The 19,031-nt window shown below is 39.1% G+C and overlaps 1 protein-coding gene across 1 annotated transcript in view; it reads right to left on the bottom strand.

Annotated features, from left to right (window-relative positions):
• SLC2A9 (solute carrier family 2 member 9) overlaps nucleotides 1-19,031 on the bottom strand; it is a 160,147-nt gene that overhangs the window by 83,304 nt on the left and 57,812 nt on the right. The window contains exon 8 of the mRNA XM_026648045.2: nucleotides 12,575-12,685. Within this exon, the coding sequence (XP_026503830.1) occupies nucleotides 12,575-12,685 (111 nt within the window). The remainder of the gene's footprint in view (nucleotides 1-12,574; nucleotides 12,686-19,031) is intronic.

The following is a 19,031-nucleotide window of genomic DNA, read 5'->3' as shown; positions in this document are numbered from 1 at the left end:
AAATGGGTAATTGTAATATTCAGCCTTGCTCATTAAAAATAGAGCAAATAAGTAATATTTAGTTGGGTTAATTTTTTTCCCTACAGAACCATAATAAGATTATAGATGGAAGAATGTGAAACTTGTAATTGATTGTCTTAAAGTGCAATGGTGTAGGTTCAATTTCCATTAGTGAAGTGGATATCAAATAAATATGTTTAACTTTTCTTACATAACAGTTACTTTAATTTGTATGATCAGACAAAGGGAATACAAAGCTATGAATCATAAAATCTCATTCAAACGTGGCATAGATACACAGAAACCTGTGCATTCATGCACCTTTTCATTTATTTATGTTGACTACTTTGCAGACAAAGGAACTTAATTAAAAAAAATTACATAAAATCAGAGTATGCTAAAGAGGAATATGATAAAAAGAGCTCTAAAAAGGGTTAGTATAAAATAATTTGATTTTCCTAGATTCATACACTTCAAGTAGATGAGTGAGATACATTTTAGACCAGACACATCAGAACATTTTCTAACATACTATTCCCACCAATAATTACTAATTAAAATCGCTTTATGAAGAAAGGGTAACATTACTTGAAATCTAAAAAGTATGTGTCAAATAACTTCTTCAGATGATTTTAAAAAGGTAGAATCAAATATTTATTTTCCAGGTAAATAGTTACCTTGGACTAAAAGCCTGAGTTCAAGCATCACCCATGCGAAAGGTGAAATGCAGAAATGAAATGAATTCTAGATTACATGGGGCTCCGTGGTGGTTTGCAGCCATGGAATTCCAGGAAGAGTTGTGTTATAGGCAGGCACGTGTCTGTAGATGTGGAGGGGGAGGACAACACTTGTGCAGTGGGTACTCTCTCCACAAATTTCAGCTCTGCTAGTTGTTATGGAAGAGGCATGGGGGTTGCAGCCACCTTGCTTCCTATTCCTCCTCACCCTCTTTTGGAGAAGCTAAAGCCAAAACTGGGGTTAGCCTGGGGCATTCTTTGGGTATGTCTACATAGCTAAGAAAAGCCCAGAGCTGGTCTGTGCCAGTTGACTTGGGCTCACAGGGCTTGGGCTGCAGGGCTGTTTCATTGGTCTGTAGAATTATAGACTCGGGCTGGAGCCCAAGATCTGGGACCCTCCCACCATACAGAGCCCAGGCTCCAGTCCAAAAGTCAACGCAGCCATGAAACAGCTCCGCAGCCCAAGCCGCACAGGCCAGCTGCGGATTTTTCTTTGACGTGTAGACATATCCTGAGTGGCCCAATGTTTCACGGACTGCCAATATGCTCCATTGGTTCCCTCCTCTCATTGTTGTGCACTCATGCAAGACAGAACACATAATACTACAGCACCTTCCATCTTAGAATCGCAAGGTGCTTTGCACATATGAATGAACTGAACCTGTGAGGCATGTAATTCCTAACATCCTTATTTTATGGGGGAGAGGGGGGAGGCACAGAAAAGCTGAGGCGAAATCTTCAAAAGTGTCCACTCATTTTGGGCGCCCACCTGAGACATTTATGGTCTGATTTTTCAGAGACACTGAGTACCCATTCATAGGCCCCAATTTTCCATTAAATATGAGCTCTGCTCGAGCACAGGTGACAGTGGCAATGGCTGCCTGCAGCTCCGTGATCACCAGTCCCTGCAGAAGTTAGAGCAGCAAGAGGCCAACTTTAACTCTGGCCACTGGAGCTCACACTAGCAGAGACTCTGCCATAGTGGAGCCTGGCTCCATCACAGCCCCACCCCCACACACACACCTCCCAACCCTCCCTTACACTGGAAGCATGTAGGGGCAGCTGGTGTAGGATATGCAGCACTAAGTGAACTTAGCAGACCGAAGAAACCAACCCATGTAGATTTTATGGCCAGAAGGGACCACTATAATCACCTAGTCTGACCTCCACAACACAGGCCACAGAACTTCATTAGCAGTGGAGAGAATTATCCTTCCCTATTGCACAAGTAAACACGCTCAAGCCCAGTAACTGTGGGTCAAAACAGAGGCACCCTATTGTAGAGGTATTTGGAAAATTTTAGCCCAAGAGATTTTCCCAGTCTCACACAGCAAGTCCTTGGCAGAGCTGGGAATAGAAGACAGATCTCTGTGCTTCAACTAGTAGACCATGGCCTAGGGACTTGATCCTGCAAGATGCTGAGCATGTTGGCCCTGATCTAGCAAAGCACATGCTTCACAATGGGACTACTCATGTGTTGGAAGTTAAACAGATGTGTAAGTGCTTTGCTGGACCCGTGCCAGAGCACTCAGCCCCTTGCATGATCCAGGTCTAGCTCCCCTATGCAGGGAAGTCCCCATAATACAGTCTGTGGTGACCAAGCAGGAGAGAGTTAATTACCTTTATATAACTCTTTCCCCCTCTGGGTAATTCTGATTCCAATAATGAAGTCATAGAAAACACCAATGCCTGTAGCTAAACAGAACATGCCAGAAAATTTCACAGAGAGAGTAAAAGAATTTTAAAAGGTAAAGAAATGTATTTCTTTGCTGAATGTCTCCCATAGTATGATAGGAATATGTTCTGAACGTCCCTGCCTGAGGGTGGATAGGGGAAGGTCTACCCTAGGAAGTTTTGCTGTTTTAACTATACAGATAATACCAGCTTACTGTTGACAGTATGAAAGTGCTTATACCAGTGTAATTTATGCCTCTTTGGAAACCAGCATAAACTATGCTGGTAGAAGCACAGTTATACCAACATAACTACCTCTACACTATGGCTTTCAGCAGCATAGTTAAGTTGGCAAAAAAAAAATCACACTCCTAACTACATAGCTATACCAGTACAAACTTTTTAGAGTAGATCAGGGCTCAGTTTTCATTTCAGCTTTGCAGTTCACCACAATAAACCAAAATGTAAATCATTATTGCCTTAAAACTAGAACCCAGATGAACTTGTAGGAAGTAAGTCATGAACAGAATTAGAGAGAATGTTATAATTAATTAATTAAGTAAGTAGTTTATGGAGCAAGTGAAAAGAAGTGTTATTCATTTGTAAGAGTGAGAATGGTGTTATCTTTTAAAACAGAATTCCTCTGTTAAACTGGATTCTTCTGTTAAACTGTCATACAAACCATGCACAGAGTCTGTCCCTCGGCATAAGGTGGTCATCTATAAAGCACAATGGAAACTGGTGCAAAATAAGACACAAGACAATTAAAAACTAGCTTCAGTTTTTCTCTGTACCTCTTTTTCCTTGAAAGCATTTACAAATACTTCTCCTGCCATATGTCAATCCTGGAGGTGTATTTTTATTTTCAAGTTAAATAAATGTCATGCTACTGTAGTTTCAGTTGTGGACTGTGCTTGGATATGGTCATGCTTCAGAAGTCATGTCTACAGTTCAAGTTATTTTGGATTCCAGCACTATTTTCATTCATTTTACTTTCATCTTTGGATTGTTCTAGTTATTTTAAGTAATAAGATGAAGAGGTTTTTATTATTTTAAATAGCAAAAGAAACTGGTTTGGGCTTTACCTAAGGATTTAAATTTTTTATATAAATAAAATAGGACTATAATGACATAGGAATGACAAGTTACAATTTCATGCTATATTTTAAACTTTTGTCCCCTTTTGAATCTAATAAGCAATAGCCACTCTAAAATTTGAACATTATAAAAACTTCTGATAGTTTCAGTGTCTGAGACTTGAATATATAAAGTGCTGAACAATTCTGTGAGATGTTGTCAGCCCTCAATTACCAGTAAAGAGCCAGTCTTGAAAACATTTATGCACATGGATAACCTTGTTCTGGTAGGACATTTGTTTATGGTTGTGAGAGATGAGAAACATGTTGAACAGAGCTGGATGAAGATTGCCCTTTCTACAAGTTGTTGGTGATTGGATGCTTTGCAATGCATTTGACATAACTGGATTTCTTAATTTTAATATATGAGTTGGTGGTGGTTGTGAATGGGAAACCTTCTCTGTTACACAACATTGTGTTTTTGTACTGTAATAGAGAAAGGGTATGAATGTCACCGTGACACAAAGGAAACTAGGGGTATGAGCAAAGATTTCATACAAGGAGCAATCTAAGAAACAGCCAAGATTAGGTTGAAATTTATGTCAGTTACATGAATAATAAAGCAAACCCCAGGAAGGGGGGAAAGTTTGGACCATTTTGTGTATGTGTGTGTGTGTGTACGCACATACCCACAGCGTTACAAGTAGATTGGGAGTGGCACCAAATCCTTATATCTTGTATAAAAGTTTAATATTCTCTTAACTAAGAAATCATTTGACTCTTCCCTAATATTGATTGGTTTTCAGTGGGAAAAAAAAAAAAAAAAACAATGGAAAGGAAGCAAAACACAACTACACCAAAGCATTGTTTTCACAGTCTGGTATATGGTTTACCATGTTTTTTCACACTACATATTTGTTATTACACCTCTACCTCGATATAACGCTGTCCTCGGGAGCCAAAAAATCTTACCACGTTATAGGTGAAACCGCGTTATATCGAACTTGCTTTGATCCACCGGAGTGTGCAGCCCTGCCCCCCCGGAGCACTGCTTTACCGCGTTATATCCAAATTTGTGTTATATCGGGTCGCGTTATATCGAGGAAGCGGTGTATTTCTATTTATAGTACGGTAATACTTCCTGAATTTCCCATTCCCCTTGTCTTATTGATCCCAATGCTCCACTGAAATTAAATAGAAAGCTAAAGAAGGTCTCAACAAATAAATAAAAAGAAAGTCATAGATGTTATTGAGCTTGTTATGAGTTATTGCATGTTTCACTGGTAAAGAATGCTATAGTTAAGATAACATACAGACTTTGATGATAAGCCCCTCTTTTGACAGATGATAACTTGCTCAAAAGTTGTTAATTAGCAAAACCCACTTAGATGTTTTTGAGTTACTCTGTGTGAAAAATGTTTCTACCAGTTTTAAAGCATTTATGGTTCTGCATTCACCATTTATCTGTATTAGGAACATTTCTCAAACCATAAAAACTGGTAGAAATCTTTTTGTACCTTAAACCACTGTATATGGCATAAAAGGAAATTCTACATGTGTTCACCTATGATTACAGAAAAAGTGCAACGGCTTTCTACTACTGGATTGTGCTACCTGCCAAATAGTACAAAATATAGCACTTCGCTGTGAGATGAACACACATACGGGAAGGAGGAGTTGTGGTGGTTCCTGTGATTAACATAACTCTGAAGTTCTTGACTTCTGTGCAATTAATACTGCAACCTTAAAATTCCATTGATGTAACTTTTTTCAGGTAGCAATACAACTTCATATATCACGAGTCAATAAGGGAACTATGTTCTGTATCACAGATCACACACAACTACCTTCTGACAGACAACTCCTTTGAATAAATACACAGTTAAAAAAACAACTGCCAATCACTTCCACTTGAGTCAACTGCAGAGACTGGTGTTAACATAATGAAATCAGAGCATATTCAAAAAATCTGAGCATGTTTATGTGGTGAAAATGATTATATTGAAGTGGAATTGCTAACAGGTCCCAATTCTGTAGTTCTTATGGTAGGTTTCTGAATACTTCATTTCAAATTTTCCCCAACCCCCAAGTTTTATTAAGAAAATTCCCAATTATACTCTCTTAATATCTTAAGACCTGCTATTAAATACGCTCTACTACTTTTCAATATTAAAATGATCATTATTTATACTCCTTTTTTCTCCTGACATGCTTCTGACTGATACTGTCCTGAATAAGAGCTTCTCTTTAGATTCAGACTCATGTGATTAATGTGACTTGCCAGTTCTGTGCTATTTCCATCTTAAGCAGTAGGATTAAGTAGATAATCAAATCTACATCACTCTCATGTCTATTCATCATTCAGGGTACGGTCACTTGTGTCCAAGAAAAGAGTAATAGACAAACCAGAGAGGTGGATTCATAGTTTTACTTATAGCCCCTTTATTCACAGCACAGTCATTTCTCCTATAGCATGAACTATCCTGTTGCCAAAAGAAACAAAGAATCAGGCCACTTTTATTTAGGTACCTAAATATGGATTTAGACGGTTAGCCTGAGGCACCCAGTTTGGGCACATCACACTTTAATAAATATATGCCCTGCTTGGCTCTTGCATCAACTTTGGTGAGTATGTTCTTATGCCCTCATATGACAACTTGTTGAACATTTTGTTCATTCAGGGGGCTGTAAGCAACTGATGGCATTGGTCTATAGGTTCAGTCTGATCAGTCAAAAGGTCCTCAGCAGAGGAACACCTCCTGAAGGAGGTCCATTGGATTCCCCTTGTTGAAGATCTTTTAGGCATACTGAAGTCCCCATCTGTTTCAGTTGGTCTATCTTTGAAGTTTTGGGGACCGCTCTCTGTCTTTCTAACCCTGTATACAAGAGCTATTTGTAAGGGTAAATGGAGCATGATTCAAGGAACTGGAACAAGACTCTGGAGACCTGAATTCTATTCCTTGCTTTCATATTGACCGACCGTATGACCTGGGGGAAGTTGTTTAACCTCTCTATGTGTCAGTTTCACCATCTGAGAAACTGGAATAATGCTACTTCTCTCCTGTGAGATCTGCAGATGAAAAACACTGCATAAGAGCTAAGTATTATTATAGTACTCCCTTCCTCTCATCCCATTAAACTATGGTTTTGGCAAGTGACCCCTTTTGGTGATGAGGTGGTTGGAGGAAATGCTGGGTTTTGCCTTGTACCAGATTACTTTCTTAGGTTCTGTCTACACTGCACACCTTACAATGGTGCGACTGTGCTGCTGCAGCTGCGCCGTTGTAAGGTGTGCTGTTGGTCGCACTTTACCACCAGGAGAGAGCTCTCCCGGCCACAAAACAAAACCACCTCCAGCGAGAAGTGGTAGCTTTGTTGCCGGGAGCACACTCCTACCAATGAAGCGCTGTCCACACCAGCACTTTTTGCCGCTAAAACTTTTGTTATTCAGGGGGGTGTTTTTTCAGACCCCTGAGCAACAAAAGTTTTAGCGACGAAAGTGCCAGTGTAGACATAGCCTTAGTTAAACTAGAATTTGAAATGGTTGGTTCTTGGTGGTAGATTTCAGTGCTTGGCACTTTGGTTTTTAATGACTAGTGTTTGGATGCTTCGTGATAGGTGACCTATATATGGACTGAATAATAAACGAACATGCCTTTCAAGAATTTTTCACATAATCTGAGGAATAGTAAATATTTCTTTAAAACTTATACATTATCAATATTCATTTGTAGTAGTATCCAAGCACAGCATGTCATGTCTCGGGTTTCAACTTAGCATTCAAGTTTACGAGGCATGATCTGAGACACTATACTGCACAGCACTGAAGCATGCTAAGTTCAAACACAAGAAGCAGGAGGGCAGCAAATGTGGCAAGGCAAAGAATGAAGCACTGGGACACTCCAGAGAAATAAAACAAAGTTGTGGCAGTGGTATTTCCAACTCTCATTATCAAAAGGGAAAAGAAAGGACCGGTCTTCTGAGCCTTAATGGTGGTGGTGGTGTATAGACACAACACAAGCCACCACTGCCAGCCAACACCACCATCAGACGCCTCTCTTGTCCCCTTTGCCAGAAGGCCATTACCTCATCTCTCCAATATTAGTTGTTTATAAATACTGGTTTATAAAAAGTGACCTAACAGTCCAGATTACCCTTATTCACATTGAGTAGTATCTTAAACCAGAAATAGTCACATTGACCTCAATATGCATGTGGATTAAGGTACTACTCAGGGTGCGTTAGGTGATCATAATTTGGCACTACATTATTGAGTCCAGATTCCCCATGTAGTAAAAGACAACCACTACGTACACCTACACATAAAAGAATGTCTAATTCTCTTGAAAATTTCCTGGGACGGTAGCTATTTTCCACTACTATAGCATTGCTAGATTTTACATTTGTATGTGGTGTGATACTAGTCTAAGTATCTTTCAGCTCACAAATTTGCTTCATAAAGATCACAGACAGTTACATTCAAAAACTGCAAAATGAGGATGAGCCCATGAATAGAGATTAATTAGTGAATCATTCTTTGAGACCAGAAGAATACAGTGCTTTACACACTGAATAAATCATTGAGTATTCTTTGGCTACCACTTACCACACATATTTGGCAGAGCTTTCATAGGATTAAGCAAAACACATTAAAAGTTTAATCATCTAAAAATTCATGCTATTGAAATGTTATGCAGTCTAAACAAATTAGCATGGCAGCCAATTTAGAAAGGCAAATGTCTGCTTGCACGGGCAATTATTTATAGCTGGATAAAATTATAGATGATGTTCTGCATAAATATTGCTCTTGGATAAAATTAACACGGTTTTTTGTTCCATGGTTAATTTTATTAAGGGGAAAATGCTGTTTTAAAAGGCTGTAAATCTTTTCACAAGCACTCTCTGGGGAAAAAAAGCAATAGAGGATATTTTGTAGGGAACTGCTGTAAATTTTTAAAAACCAGTAATACTGACAAAGGATATTTTCTCATTACAGTCTGTATTTATTAGTAAATAATAATAATTGTAAAAGAGCTACTTAGATTTTACAGTATCTTTCATTTCAAAGTGCTTCACAAACAAACTAAATTCAGCTGGACCACTCAAGTAAATGAAATTACTAATGTGAGTATGCATTGCACAACTGGATCTTTGAATTGTTAGATAATTAATATTTCATCACGTGAAGACTCCCTACCTGACTGAAAATGTAAGGGACATTTAGATAGGGAGAACATGGTAACCAGAGTTTGTATGCGACCTGAAGTTTTGGGTTATCACTCCTACTACTTTATTAAAAGTACCATGGGATATTTAACAAACACACATGGCTAAAACCGCTATTTTTCTACATCTCTAAAAAAGAAAAGAAGAAGAAGAAGAAAAAGCAGTAACTTCAGCAGCACAGTCCTCCATAACAATGAACTAGGACACTGGTTCAGCAATGGCTTAGAATGAAGAATGTCATCTACTATACTGAATCACTGAGACCACTTCCTGCAGCATTTAAATTTCCTTTTGTCTTTCATTCAAATACTGACCCAGCATGTGCCCCCTGAACTGGTGGGATCATAAGTGCTGGAGCACAAAGTGGTTTGGCTGTAGATGTTTCATGAATCATACTAGACAGGAGTTTCAGTCTGGGAATGAGCCTGGGAACAGTGGTATTTGCAGCAATATTTGCATTTCAATTTTCAAGTTCTCATTTGTTTATGTGACCGTTGGGATTTCTACTCTATAGAAAGAGTGACAGGGCTATAATTAAAGCTTGCTAATAGCAAGCAAGCAAATAGATTAATATAATGGCTATGTATTAATGAGATAATATTTGTAAAGTGCTTTGAAGAGACAGTGCTATAAAGGGGCAAATTAATATTATAATTAAGGCTACAATTTTGTCCCAGAGGTCGCGGAAGTCATGAAATCTGTGACTTACAAAGATCTCCACGACTTCAGCCCTGCGGTTGGGAGCTGCAGGGTCCTGCTGCCTCCCACAGCAGCAGAGAGCTGTGAGATACCCCCACCGCCTGAGGCAGCGGGCCCCCAAGCTGCCAGCAGCCATGGGCAGCGGGGGGCAGGAGGATCCTGGCAGTTCCCCGCAGCAGCGGCAGGGGGACCCCGCAGCTCCCCGCTGCGGCAGCAGGGCAGAGGGACCCCCGCAGCCACTGGCCACCACGGGGGGCAGGGGGCACCTGCCGCTCCCCACTGTGGCAGTGACAGGGGGACTCCTGCGGCTCCCTGGCTGTCACAGCGGGGCAGGGGGACCCCGGAGTGCCCAGCCACCTGGGGGGGGGGGCAGGGGGACCCCCACAGCTCCTCACTGCAGTGGTGGTGGCAGGGGGATTCCTGCAGCTCCCCACTACTGGGGAGGGGCAGAGGGACCCTGCAGCTCCCCTCTGCCACGGAGCAGGGGGACCCTGGATCTCTGAGCCCCCATGGGTTGTGGGGGCCCCAGAGCTCCCAGCCACCCACAGCTGCTCAGTCCATTCCCATTTTATCATGGATATTTTTTAGCAAAAGTCAGGAACAGGTCCTGGGCTTCTGTGAATTTTTCTTTATTGCCCATGACCTGTCTGTGACTTTTACTAAAAATATCCATGACAAAATCTTAGCCTTAATTATAATTATTGTATGTTTGTTTTTCCTCAAGGATCACATCAACCTATTATTACTGGGCTATTATTCCCAGAAGATAAGTTAAAGGGACACTTTCTATTTGAATTTTCTGTTACTGTATTAAGGATATATTGTGAATTGAATGTTTTTTAGATTCTTTATCAAAAATATATATTATGGTTTTTCTTCTCTCCTGTCTGTTGGACCCAAAGCACTACTACCAAACGCTCAGCTGACTTTTTACACAACAGCGTGCTGCCTGTATAACCTACTGCCTAATTGCATCATGGACCCTCTAATGGCTAGTCCACAAAGAGGATAAAAGTCTACTGTTGCTATCCGACAATGGTGGTAATTCATTAGCTCACTTGGTAGGGACTTGTGCGTTGGTCCTAGGTTCTATTCGTGATGATGATCTGGTTTCAGTTTCAGCTTTGTTGCTACTTGTAAACACCCTATTGCAGATTCTTTGGGAAGAATGTGCTTATAAACTCCCATCCAGAGCAAATGCAGGAGAGCGATGCAGTTTGCCATCAACAAAACAGTGAAACTGACCATACATAAAATGCTGGCAAATGCACAAAAACAAACAAACTAGGGGAAAAAGAAAAGAAAAGAAAAACATACCGCCTTCAATCTCTTCAAACTATAGTAGTCTTAGGAATTACTTGTAAGAAGAGAAGGTATAACATTTTCAAATGGCAATGTAAAATTCAAGTTGGTGTCCCTTGGAACAGGAACAATAAAATGTGCCTGAGGATTCTTGAAATAAAATTAAGGCTATAAAGCAATGTTTCAGTGCATCTCAAAAGAGCATGTTTGAAGAGTTAGAGATTTCCATACATCAGTATTTCCAGAGGCGCAGCAAGCAGACTGAATATAAAAGAAGGGAATTAAAAATAACCTTGTGGGCATGAGAAACTTGCTGAAGAAATCACAGATACCGGGAACTAACTTAGACATATCCATTTCCTGTTAGATATAACAATGTATTCTGAACATGCCCTACAAATTGACAGTATGGAACCCACTAAAAAGACAACAGACCCTATTTATAGAATGGCTTTTATGCCATGGAACCTTCTCCATCTAATTTTCAGTGCCAGAAAACAAAAATCTGCATCCTCCCCATATAAAAATATCTGCCAAATCACTTTTCTGTGTTTATCTTAAACAAAGAAATATTAAAATAATGTCCCATTTATTTAAAAGTGTGGCTATGTATCTAAACTGAGATTGTCACAAATCTAAAAATAGATGTGTGGAAAGGTACAAAGATCAAGAGAAGGCTTTTGTGACATTTAAGATTTCCTTATGTCCCGTACAATATGAAAATAATGTTGATAGCTTGGTTTAGTATAACATTTAAGAGGCCACAACGCACTTGTTATCCTACTAGAATGGATTTATTGCCAAGATTGTTTCTCTGACATTTAAAAATGTTTTAAATCCCAACATGATTATGTAATATTGATGGTATTAGAATATATGCAGATAAAGCTTTAATCAAAAAGTATGAAATTTACCTATGCAGTCAATCTGTTGGTTTGCAATGTCGCATTCCAAAAACATTTAAATATTTTAATTATAATAGTGCAAACAAAAATATGTTTGCACTAACAGCAGTTTATTCAACTACTGAAAGTACCTTCAGTTTTATTTTGTCACAATAGTGTATCATGTTGTCTAATCAAGTTTGCTATTGGGGGGCGGGGGGGGAATGCACATGGCTACTATTTCTCCGTCAAAAGCTTTATGGGGATTTTTAGCATTTGAATTCAGTATACATTCACGGCACATTATAGATTCTGGTGCTAAAGAGCTTTGTCTTTGCTACCACTGAAGGGGCCAGAAGTGAGATCATGGAACTTTGGATCCTCCACATCATCATCACTGCGGTTGTTTTGCTTATCTTTCCCATCACTGTTTAAAATGACAGGCTGGTGTACAAATAAACATTTGCATGTACACCATGAAAGGTGAAAATTTTTTGCTTGATATTCATTAATCACTATGGAATAATTGTCATAGCACCACTTTTTGACAGCTAATGAAAGAAGTTACAGTTTCTGAAGTCCAAAATGACTTACCTTTTTACCTAGCCCAACTCTGAGTTGGGATCTTGAGGATGAACTTCTCCATGCTCTTCTTTCTGCTCATTTACATGAGCAGTCTCGCAGCTCACTATCTGGATAAATTGGCATACTAAAGCAGTCGCTATGCAGTTTAAATGTCATTCTGGGATTTATACACCCTACACAGTCATGGAAAGTAGGTCTAGAATTGGACTCAACTATGGTATTTTCAAGCTGTTGAACTTAATCATCAATATACGGTTGCTGATAAAGTATTTGAACATGAATAAAGAAATAATAAATCAGTAACATTTATTTATTTCAACATTAAATAAGTCATTTTAAGGGGGTTATTTATCATCAAATGTACACATCTCCAATTTATCATTCAACTTACGGAAGAAACAGCAGACAAAATCTCAACAGTGCTGGTGCTCAAGGTAACATAAGGGATCAGTTGATGAGTTATCCCAGCTTCACTGAAGATGCTATTTGTGTAGTACCAGATCTATATAAAAAAACAAAATAAATGCTTCATTAGCTGTCATGGTTTGAAAAAGGGGACTTTAACATTTAATTCGAATATATAAATAGAAGACTTAAAAAAAAGCCAAATAATATTGCATGATGAGCTGCCTGAGAGTGTTAAAGTGACTATAAATCTTAAATTGGGGGCACATGATGGATGTATAATTTTTTGTTTCTTCACTCACAAATCAAGAACTTTGAGCAAAAAAATGGATAAAACCTAAAAGGCAAATTATAAAAGCTGAAATATAATATTGGGTCTAATTCTGTACTTCCTTTTACGCCTTTTGGAGTCACCTGTAATATTTACACCTGTGCATAACAGACTGAAAAGGGGGAGTAAAACACAACCATGTCAAAAAACTAGTCCCTCACACCCCCCCTTGGCAATATATCACTGTGCTGGCAGTAATTTGTACTTGTGCACTATGTATAAATGGCTACATTGAAGTTGTTTATCGAATCTCTGAGAGTGCTTTGGACCTACAAAGCCAATGAAAGGAAACAAAACCAAAAATCTTCTCTCAACTCCCTTTTTAAAAAATATGCACTAACCAGATATTTGGGATCAAATTGAGTGTTACCTTGCACGCTGTGTAACCCCACGGCACTCAATAGGGGAAAGAAGGTAGCACATAATTTGACTCATATTTAAACACGAGGCAGAGAATTCATATTTTTCATTTTGCTCTCAAAGTTCATGCTACAATATTTAAGTGTTGTGAAAAAAAATATGCAAGAAAATTGAAATCTTGAGATTTAGGGATTTCACTTCAATTTTGCAAAATGGGTCTGAATTCAAGAAAAAAAAAATCTATGAAATTGCAAGGTTTTCCCATCAAAAATATCAAAAGTGTATAGATGTTGAAACACAAAAAAGGAAGCAAGAAAGGTTTCAGATGCCACTTGAACAGGGACTTCTAAATCTCAAAAATACTTGCGAACCAAAACACTGATCTCAATATATTTTGGTTTGGGTCAACTGAAATGTTTAATTTTGATAATTGAGAAACATTGTTTCAATTTTGACATTTGTAACTTTTTTGGCTAATTAGCTTAATTTAAAAATGAAGTTGTTTTGAACCAGAAAACCAAAAATTTTCATTATGAAAATGTCAAAAATGAAACATTTTGACAATTGCAAAAATTTTTCGAGATGGAAAATTTGTTGAAACCAAGCCTTGTTTCGCGAACAGTTTCAGTGTTGAAGAACTGGCATTTTTTGACAAAAAATCATTTAGTCAAAAAACTCCCAACCAACTTTATTGAGAACAAGCATTTCTTATCATCTCCCATAGAAATACCACATTCATGCAATTAACTATAACATGGAGCCTACGCCCTTCAGGGGTCCTTGGCTTCCTGGACAGAGCCAAAATTTGCATCTGGACATGCTGCATGGCCCAGTTATTTTCTTGGGCATCTGGGGAGTGGGTGGATTAAGGTAGATGAGGCAGATGGAGAGGAGGTTTATTTGGAGGGAGAGCTTTAATATTGGGCATGTGCTTTATCCTCTTGATCGCATGCCCTTGCGTTTTATAAAAAGTGCACAGAGTTTTGGGGCTTGATTCTGAAAAGTGCTGAGCACTCTGGCCCTGGCCCTGACCCCCCTCAACCACCTGAGTAATCCCATGGAAATCAATGGGACTTAAAGTACAGGTTTAAATGCTTTGTTGGATGAGCAATATGAACAGCATGTAACTGATGCAGTTGCAAGCATAACTCTTCTGCATGCCTTTGCAGGACCTCAAACAAGAGCTCTGAGAGGAGTGACCTGACCCATTCATCTCAATGGAAACTCAGATGCCCAATGATAAGGGGCTGACATGTAAAAGTATTAGCTATTCCACTGTTCAGAAAGCATGTAAGAAAGGAGAGGAATGATCATATCATGAAGACAACCTACTGTGACTGACAGCTTGTTTTGGTGCTTGGGAGAGACTGACAATCCTCCCACTCCAAACAAGAAGATGCCAGCAGACGACCAAAGCCCCTTCAAAGGGAAGCTAAGCTTAAAAAGCCCAGTGGGGCACATGAGCTTCACTGAGGGGAAACCAAGCCTGATAAGTCCACCAAAGCACATGGGTCTTAATGGATCCTAGTGAGGGTGTCTGAACCCAAGCAGCCCAGAGAGTATGTGACGCCACATTCTGACTTGGTGCCTTGTGTGGGTGGAGCTTGGAAGAGTATGACCATCTTTTTCTCCCAATTCTGACCCGTGGACAATATGATTCTATTAAAAAATGGTTCCGCTCAACTAGACATGGCAGAAACAAAGAGCAAAAGGAGCATTCATGTTCCTGTGCAATTCACACACTAAGGAATAACTATTTGAGAGAAGAATAACCAACGCCAATGATTTATTTTAGTAATCTGGATAAAATATTCCAGCATCTTTGTCATTAAACATAATTTACAGAATAAAGTTACTCTGCCCTCTGTTAAACTATCTTGTTGATTCTCTATCAGAAACTTTTTATCCCTCAAAATTCTATCTTAAGGTTGCACATGGTGTATGTTAAGCAGTCAGAAATGAATTATATTAAATAGGAAGCAAGAGAGAAAAGGAACAGATCAAATTCACCAGTGATGAGAAATTATATTCACGTAATTTTGTTTTATGTGTACGTTAAGGCTGAGATACTTTATTATTAATTTATATTTTGAAGTTAATTCCGTGTCCATGGTATATAGATTTATCATATACACCTCTACTCCGATATAACGCTGTCTTCGGGAGCCAAAAAATCTTACCGCGTTATAGGTGAAACCACGTTATATCAAACTTGCTTTGATCCACCGGAGTGTGCAGCCCCGCCCCCCTGGAGCGCTGCTTTACCACGTTATATACGAATTCGTGTTATATCGGGTCGCGTTATATCGGGGTAGGGGTGTATAACTTTTTATTGAACCAGTAGAAACTAATACAGCTTTCTTTTGAATATTGTGATTCATTGTTTAATGTTTCACCATAATTACATCTAGTAGTATGATCATCAATGTCTTCATTATAGTTTCTGGTGCATCTACAAAATAATGTACTTGCTGGAATTAAATGGTGAGAATTTTTATTACAAGATAAAGCCTTAAAGGGAATAATTGCTAGATATACTCCTCAAGATACCAGCTGGACAATTACAGAAGGCAGCCACTTGGTAATTTCCCCTGGGAATAATCTGAAGCTCTTGGATAAATGTGGAAGGATGAGTCCAATCTTTTTTCTGGGACAACCATCTGGGCAAGACATATGGCAAGCCCTGCCTGGCTAGTAGGCCACCACAGGCCAACTGGATCTTAGAGTTTAATATTATGAAGGATTTTCATATTGTAAAGAACTCTCAGATGAAATCAGAAAGAGTGATAATCCACTTAAAATACTGTGTCTGTGAGAGAATGGATTTATTGCATACTTGCGACTGAGCAGGCAAAATACTTGCTCATGGGCCAAATCCTGATTGCCACATAGTCCCACTGAAACCAATGGGATTCTGATGGAAGTTATGTCAAGCCTGTAAGAATAATGGTTGCATGGTTGAGAAATAAAAGGCTATACTTATTTTAACGTTAATTCTCTCTCAAAATTAAAATAACACTATCTCAAGAAACCTGCACCAGGAGAGGGTGGGTGCCTGCATGCGCACAATCTTATTTTCCTGCCAAAAGGACAGTAGGATCTTTCTCTCTCAGTCCCATTGTCCCAAATGGGGGCCTAATCCAAAATCCACTGAAATCAATTGGAGTTATTTGCATGGGCTTCAGTGGGGTTTGGATCAGGCCCAATCTGAGAAAACAGTATACACCATGCAAGACATCATATGCTTGCACTGTTCTACTTTTAGATCCTATAAAGAAGGAGAACCTGCTCGCTCTTTGTGCCCTCCTATAGTATGAATAATCAATAGATTCCAGTAGACATTAAAATGGCAATTTCCACTAGATACCGAGATTCCAACATATGCCTAGGTGTGAGGACACTTTCTGTGTACCAAGAGATTTTTTAGAAATGCTTAGCATTCCCCAAACTAAGTCTCTGATTATGTTTTCAAGTTTATAGTGATTGTTTATACTGGTGAAGAATTAAAAACTAAGGTATGCACATGTACAAAAAGTAAGGTCCTGATTTAGCGAAGTATTTAAGCATGTTCCTAACTTTAAATAATCAACGGAATGGAAGTATTCATCCACTTAAATTTAGAACTGTGCTTAAATACCTTGCTGAATTCAGTCTTAAATAAGGAATTCAGGGAGAGCTACTTCCCACAAAGAGTAATGAACATACTGGATAAGTTAGTGTGAAATATGATTGACGCAAATAGTGTAATTAAGTTAAAAAAACCTCTTGGGACAAAACTTTGTCGTTGAACACATGCATGATTTCCATTTACCTTAATGGAAGCCCAGTAAATATACCAGAGAGCTGAATTTGGCTATGATTTGATTTTGCAGGAAAAGAGTAGGGAGAGTTATAAAATGTACATCAACCAAAGAGCAGCAGGTTTGTCCGGGTACCTTACCCTTTTCTTAGGGTATGTCTACACTCAGCCACTAGTTCGGCGGCTGGGAATCGAAGTTCTGGGTTCGACTTATCGCGTCTTGTCTGGACGCGATAAGTCGAACCAGGAAGTGATCGCCGTCGACTGCGGTACTCCAGCTATATGAGAGGAGTACCGCGGCGTCGACGGGGGAGCCTGCCTGCCGCATGTGGACCGAGGTAAGTTCGAACTAAGGTACTTCGAACTTCAGCTACGTTATTCACGTAAGTTCTTAGTGGCATAACAAAGCAAGTGAAACAGTGATTCAGTATGTACTTTAGCCAATTTCTGTTACACAGCACCTTTCTTGCAGGCATCTCAGAAGGTTTTACAATAATAATAATTTAACTAGAAAATCAGTTTCAAATTGTAATTCAAAACTCAATTTGTGTAACAAATTTTACATTATTGGCAGAATTATATGAGGAAAAAAACAAAGCAAAAAATGAGATAAAAATACCCAATTCCTAGGGCTACAGGGCACTGCCAATTGATACTTTTATATGGAGCTTGATTTCAAAATGTGCCTGCCTAAAATAAATGCAGCATTAGTTTTGGAACATGTACAATAGTTTAAAAAAATTATACCCCACCAGGAAAGATATGGTGTTTTGCTTATAAAGCATGTCATATTTCATTGGAGCTGGGCAATTTTGGTCTTTCAAATATGCCAGAAGTCACAAATTTCTCCTTATATCCCTGAAAATATCTCTATGGGTTTTTTAAAGCAATGCAAACACATAACTTTAGTAGTCTGTGTTGCTTACTGTAGGTGTCATTTATTTCACTTATAAGTTGAGTTGATAAATTGTAACAAAGAATGGGTGACAAGATAATTCCATTTCATTTCATCGCAAAATATCCACAACAAGGAACAAAAAAACCTGTCATTAGCACTGAAATCTTGCAGTTAGAAGCAAACAATACCTACTGTGCTAGGTTTTTTCTAGTGTCCCCTAAAAATTGAAGAAAATCTTTTAGACTTCTTTCTCGTATGTGTTGAAAAGTTTTTCCGTTACCTGGGTTACATTTCCAGTTCATTATCACTTTAGGTAACATTTTCAAAAGCGCCTAAGTGACTTTTAAGGTATGTCTATACTGCAGCAAGGAGTGAGCCTCCCAGCCTGGGTAGACAGACTTGCACTACCGAACTAAATATAGCAACGTTGATGTTGCAGCACTAAGGGAGGCTGGACAAGCCATTTGTGCACAAGCCCATCCTGCCCCTTGAATCCTAGCTCAGGTGGCTATCCTGAGCCTACGCCAGGGCTGCAAGAGCCACATTGCTATTTTTTGCATCCTAGCATGAGCCCCGCTAATATGAGTCTGTCTATCTGGGCAGGTGCCTCGCTCCCAGCTGCAGTGTAGACACACCCTTAAGGGCTCACTTTTGCAAACTGGGACTTTATGCTCCTAAGAGCATGCGTCTCATTGAAAATCAAGGGGACATAGGCCTCTAAATGCCTAAGTCACTTGTGAAAAGGTTACCCACAAAAGACCCCAATTAGAGCTGGGCAAATAACTGATTTTTCAGTTCACTGGCAGTTAAAAAAAATTGGGACTGGTTGAACCAAATCCAAAAATTGTGAACGTGAATGACTGTGAACTGCCACTATGAATGACAATGAATATTCATGGGGGGGAAGGGGAGGGAGTGGAGAAAGAGTGAGAGAGAGGAAACTATGCACACACACAAGCACAGTGTTTAGGGTATGCACCTTGGCTGTGGGAGAGCCAAGTTCAAGTCCCTGTTCCAATGGCTATTTAATTATTTATTCAAAACAGCTCCAATCA

This window comes from Terrapene carolina, unplaced genomic scaffold (assembly GCF_002925995.2).
Source record: "Terrapene carolina triunguis isolate 2854851 unplaced genomic scaffold, T_m_triunguis-2.0 Scaffold66, whole genome shotgun sequence".
NCBI classification, from domain to species: domain Eukaryota; kingdom Metazoa; phylum Chordata; order Testudines; family Emydidae; genus Terrapene; species Terrapene triunguis.
Note: the sequence above shows the minus strand (reverse complement) of the source record. Positions and strands in the feature narration are given on the sequence as shown.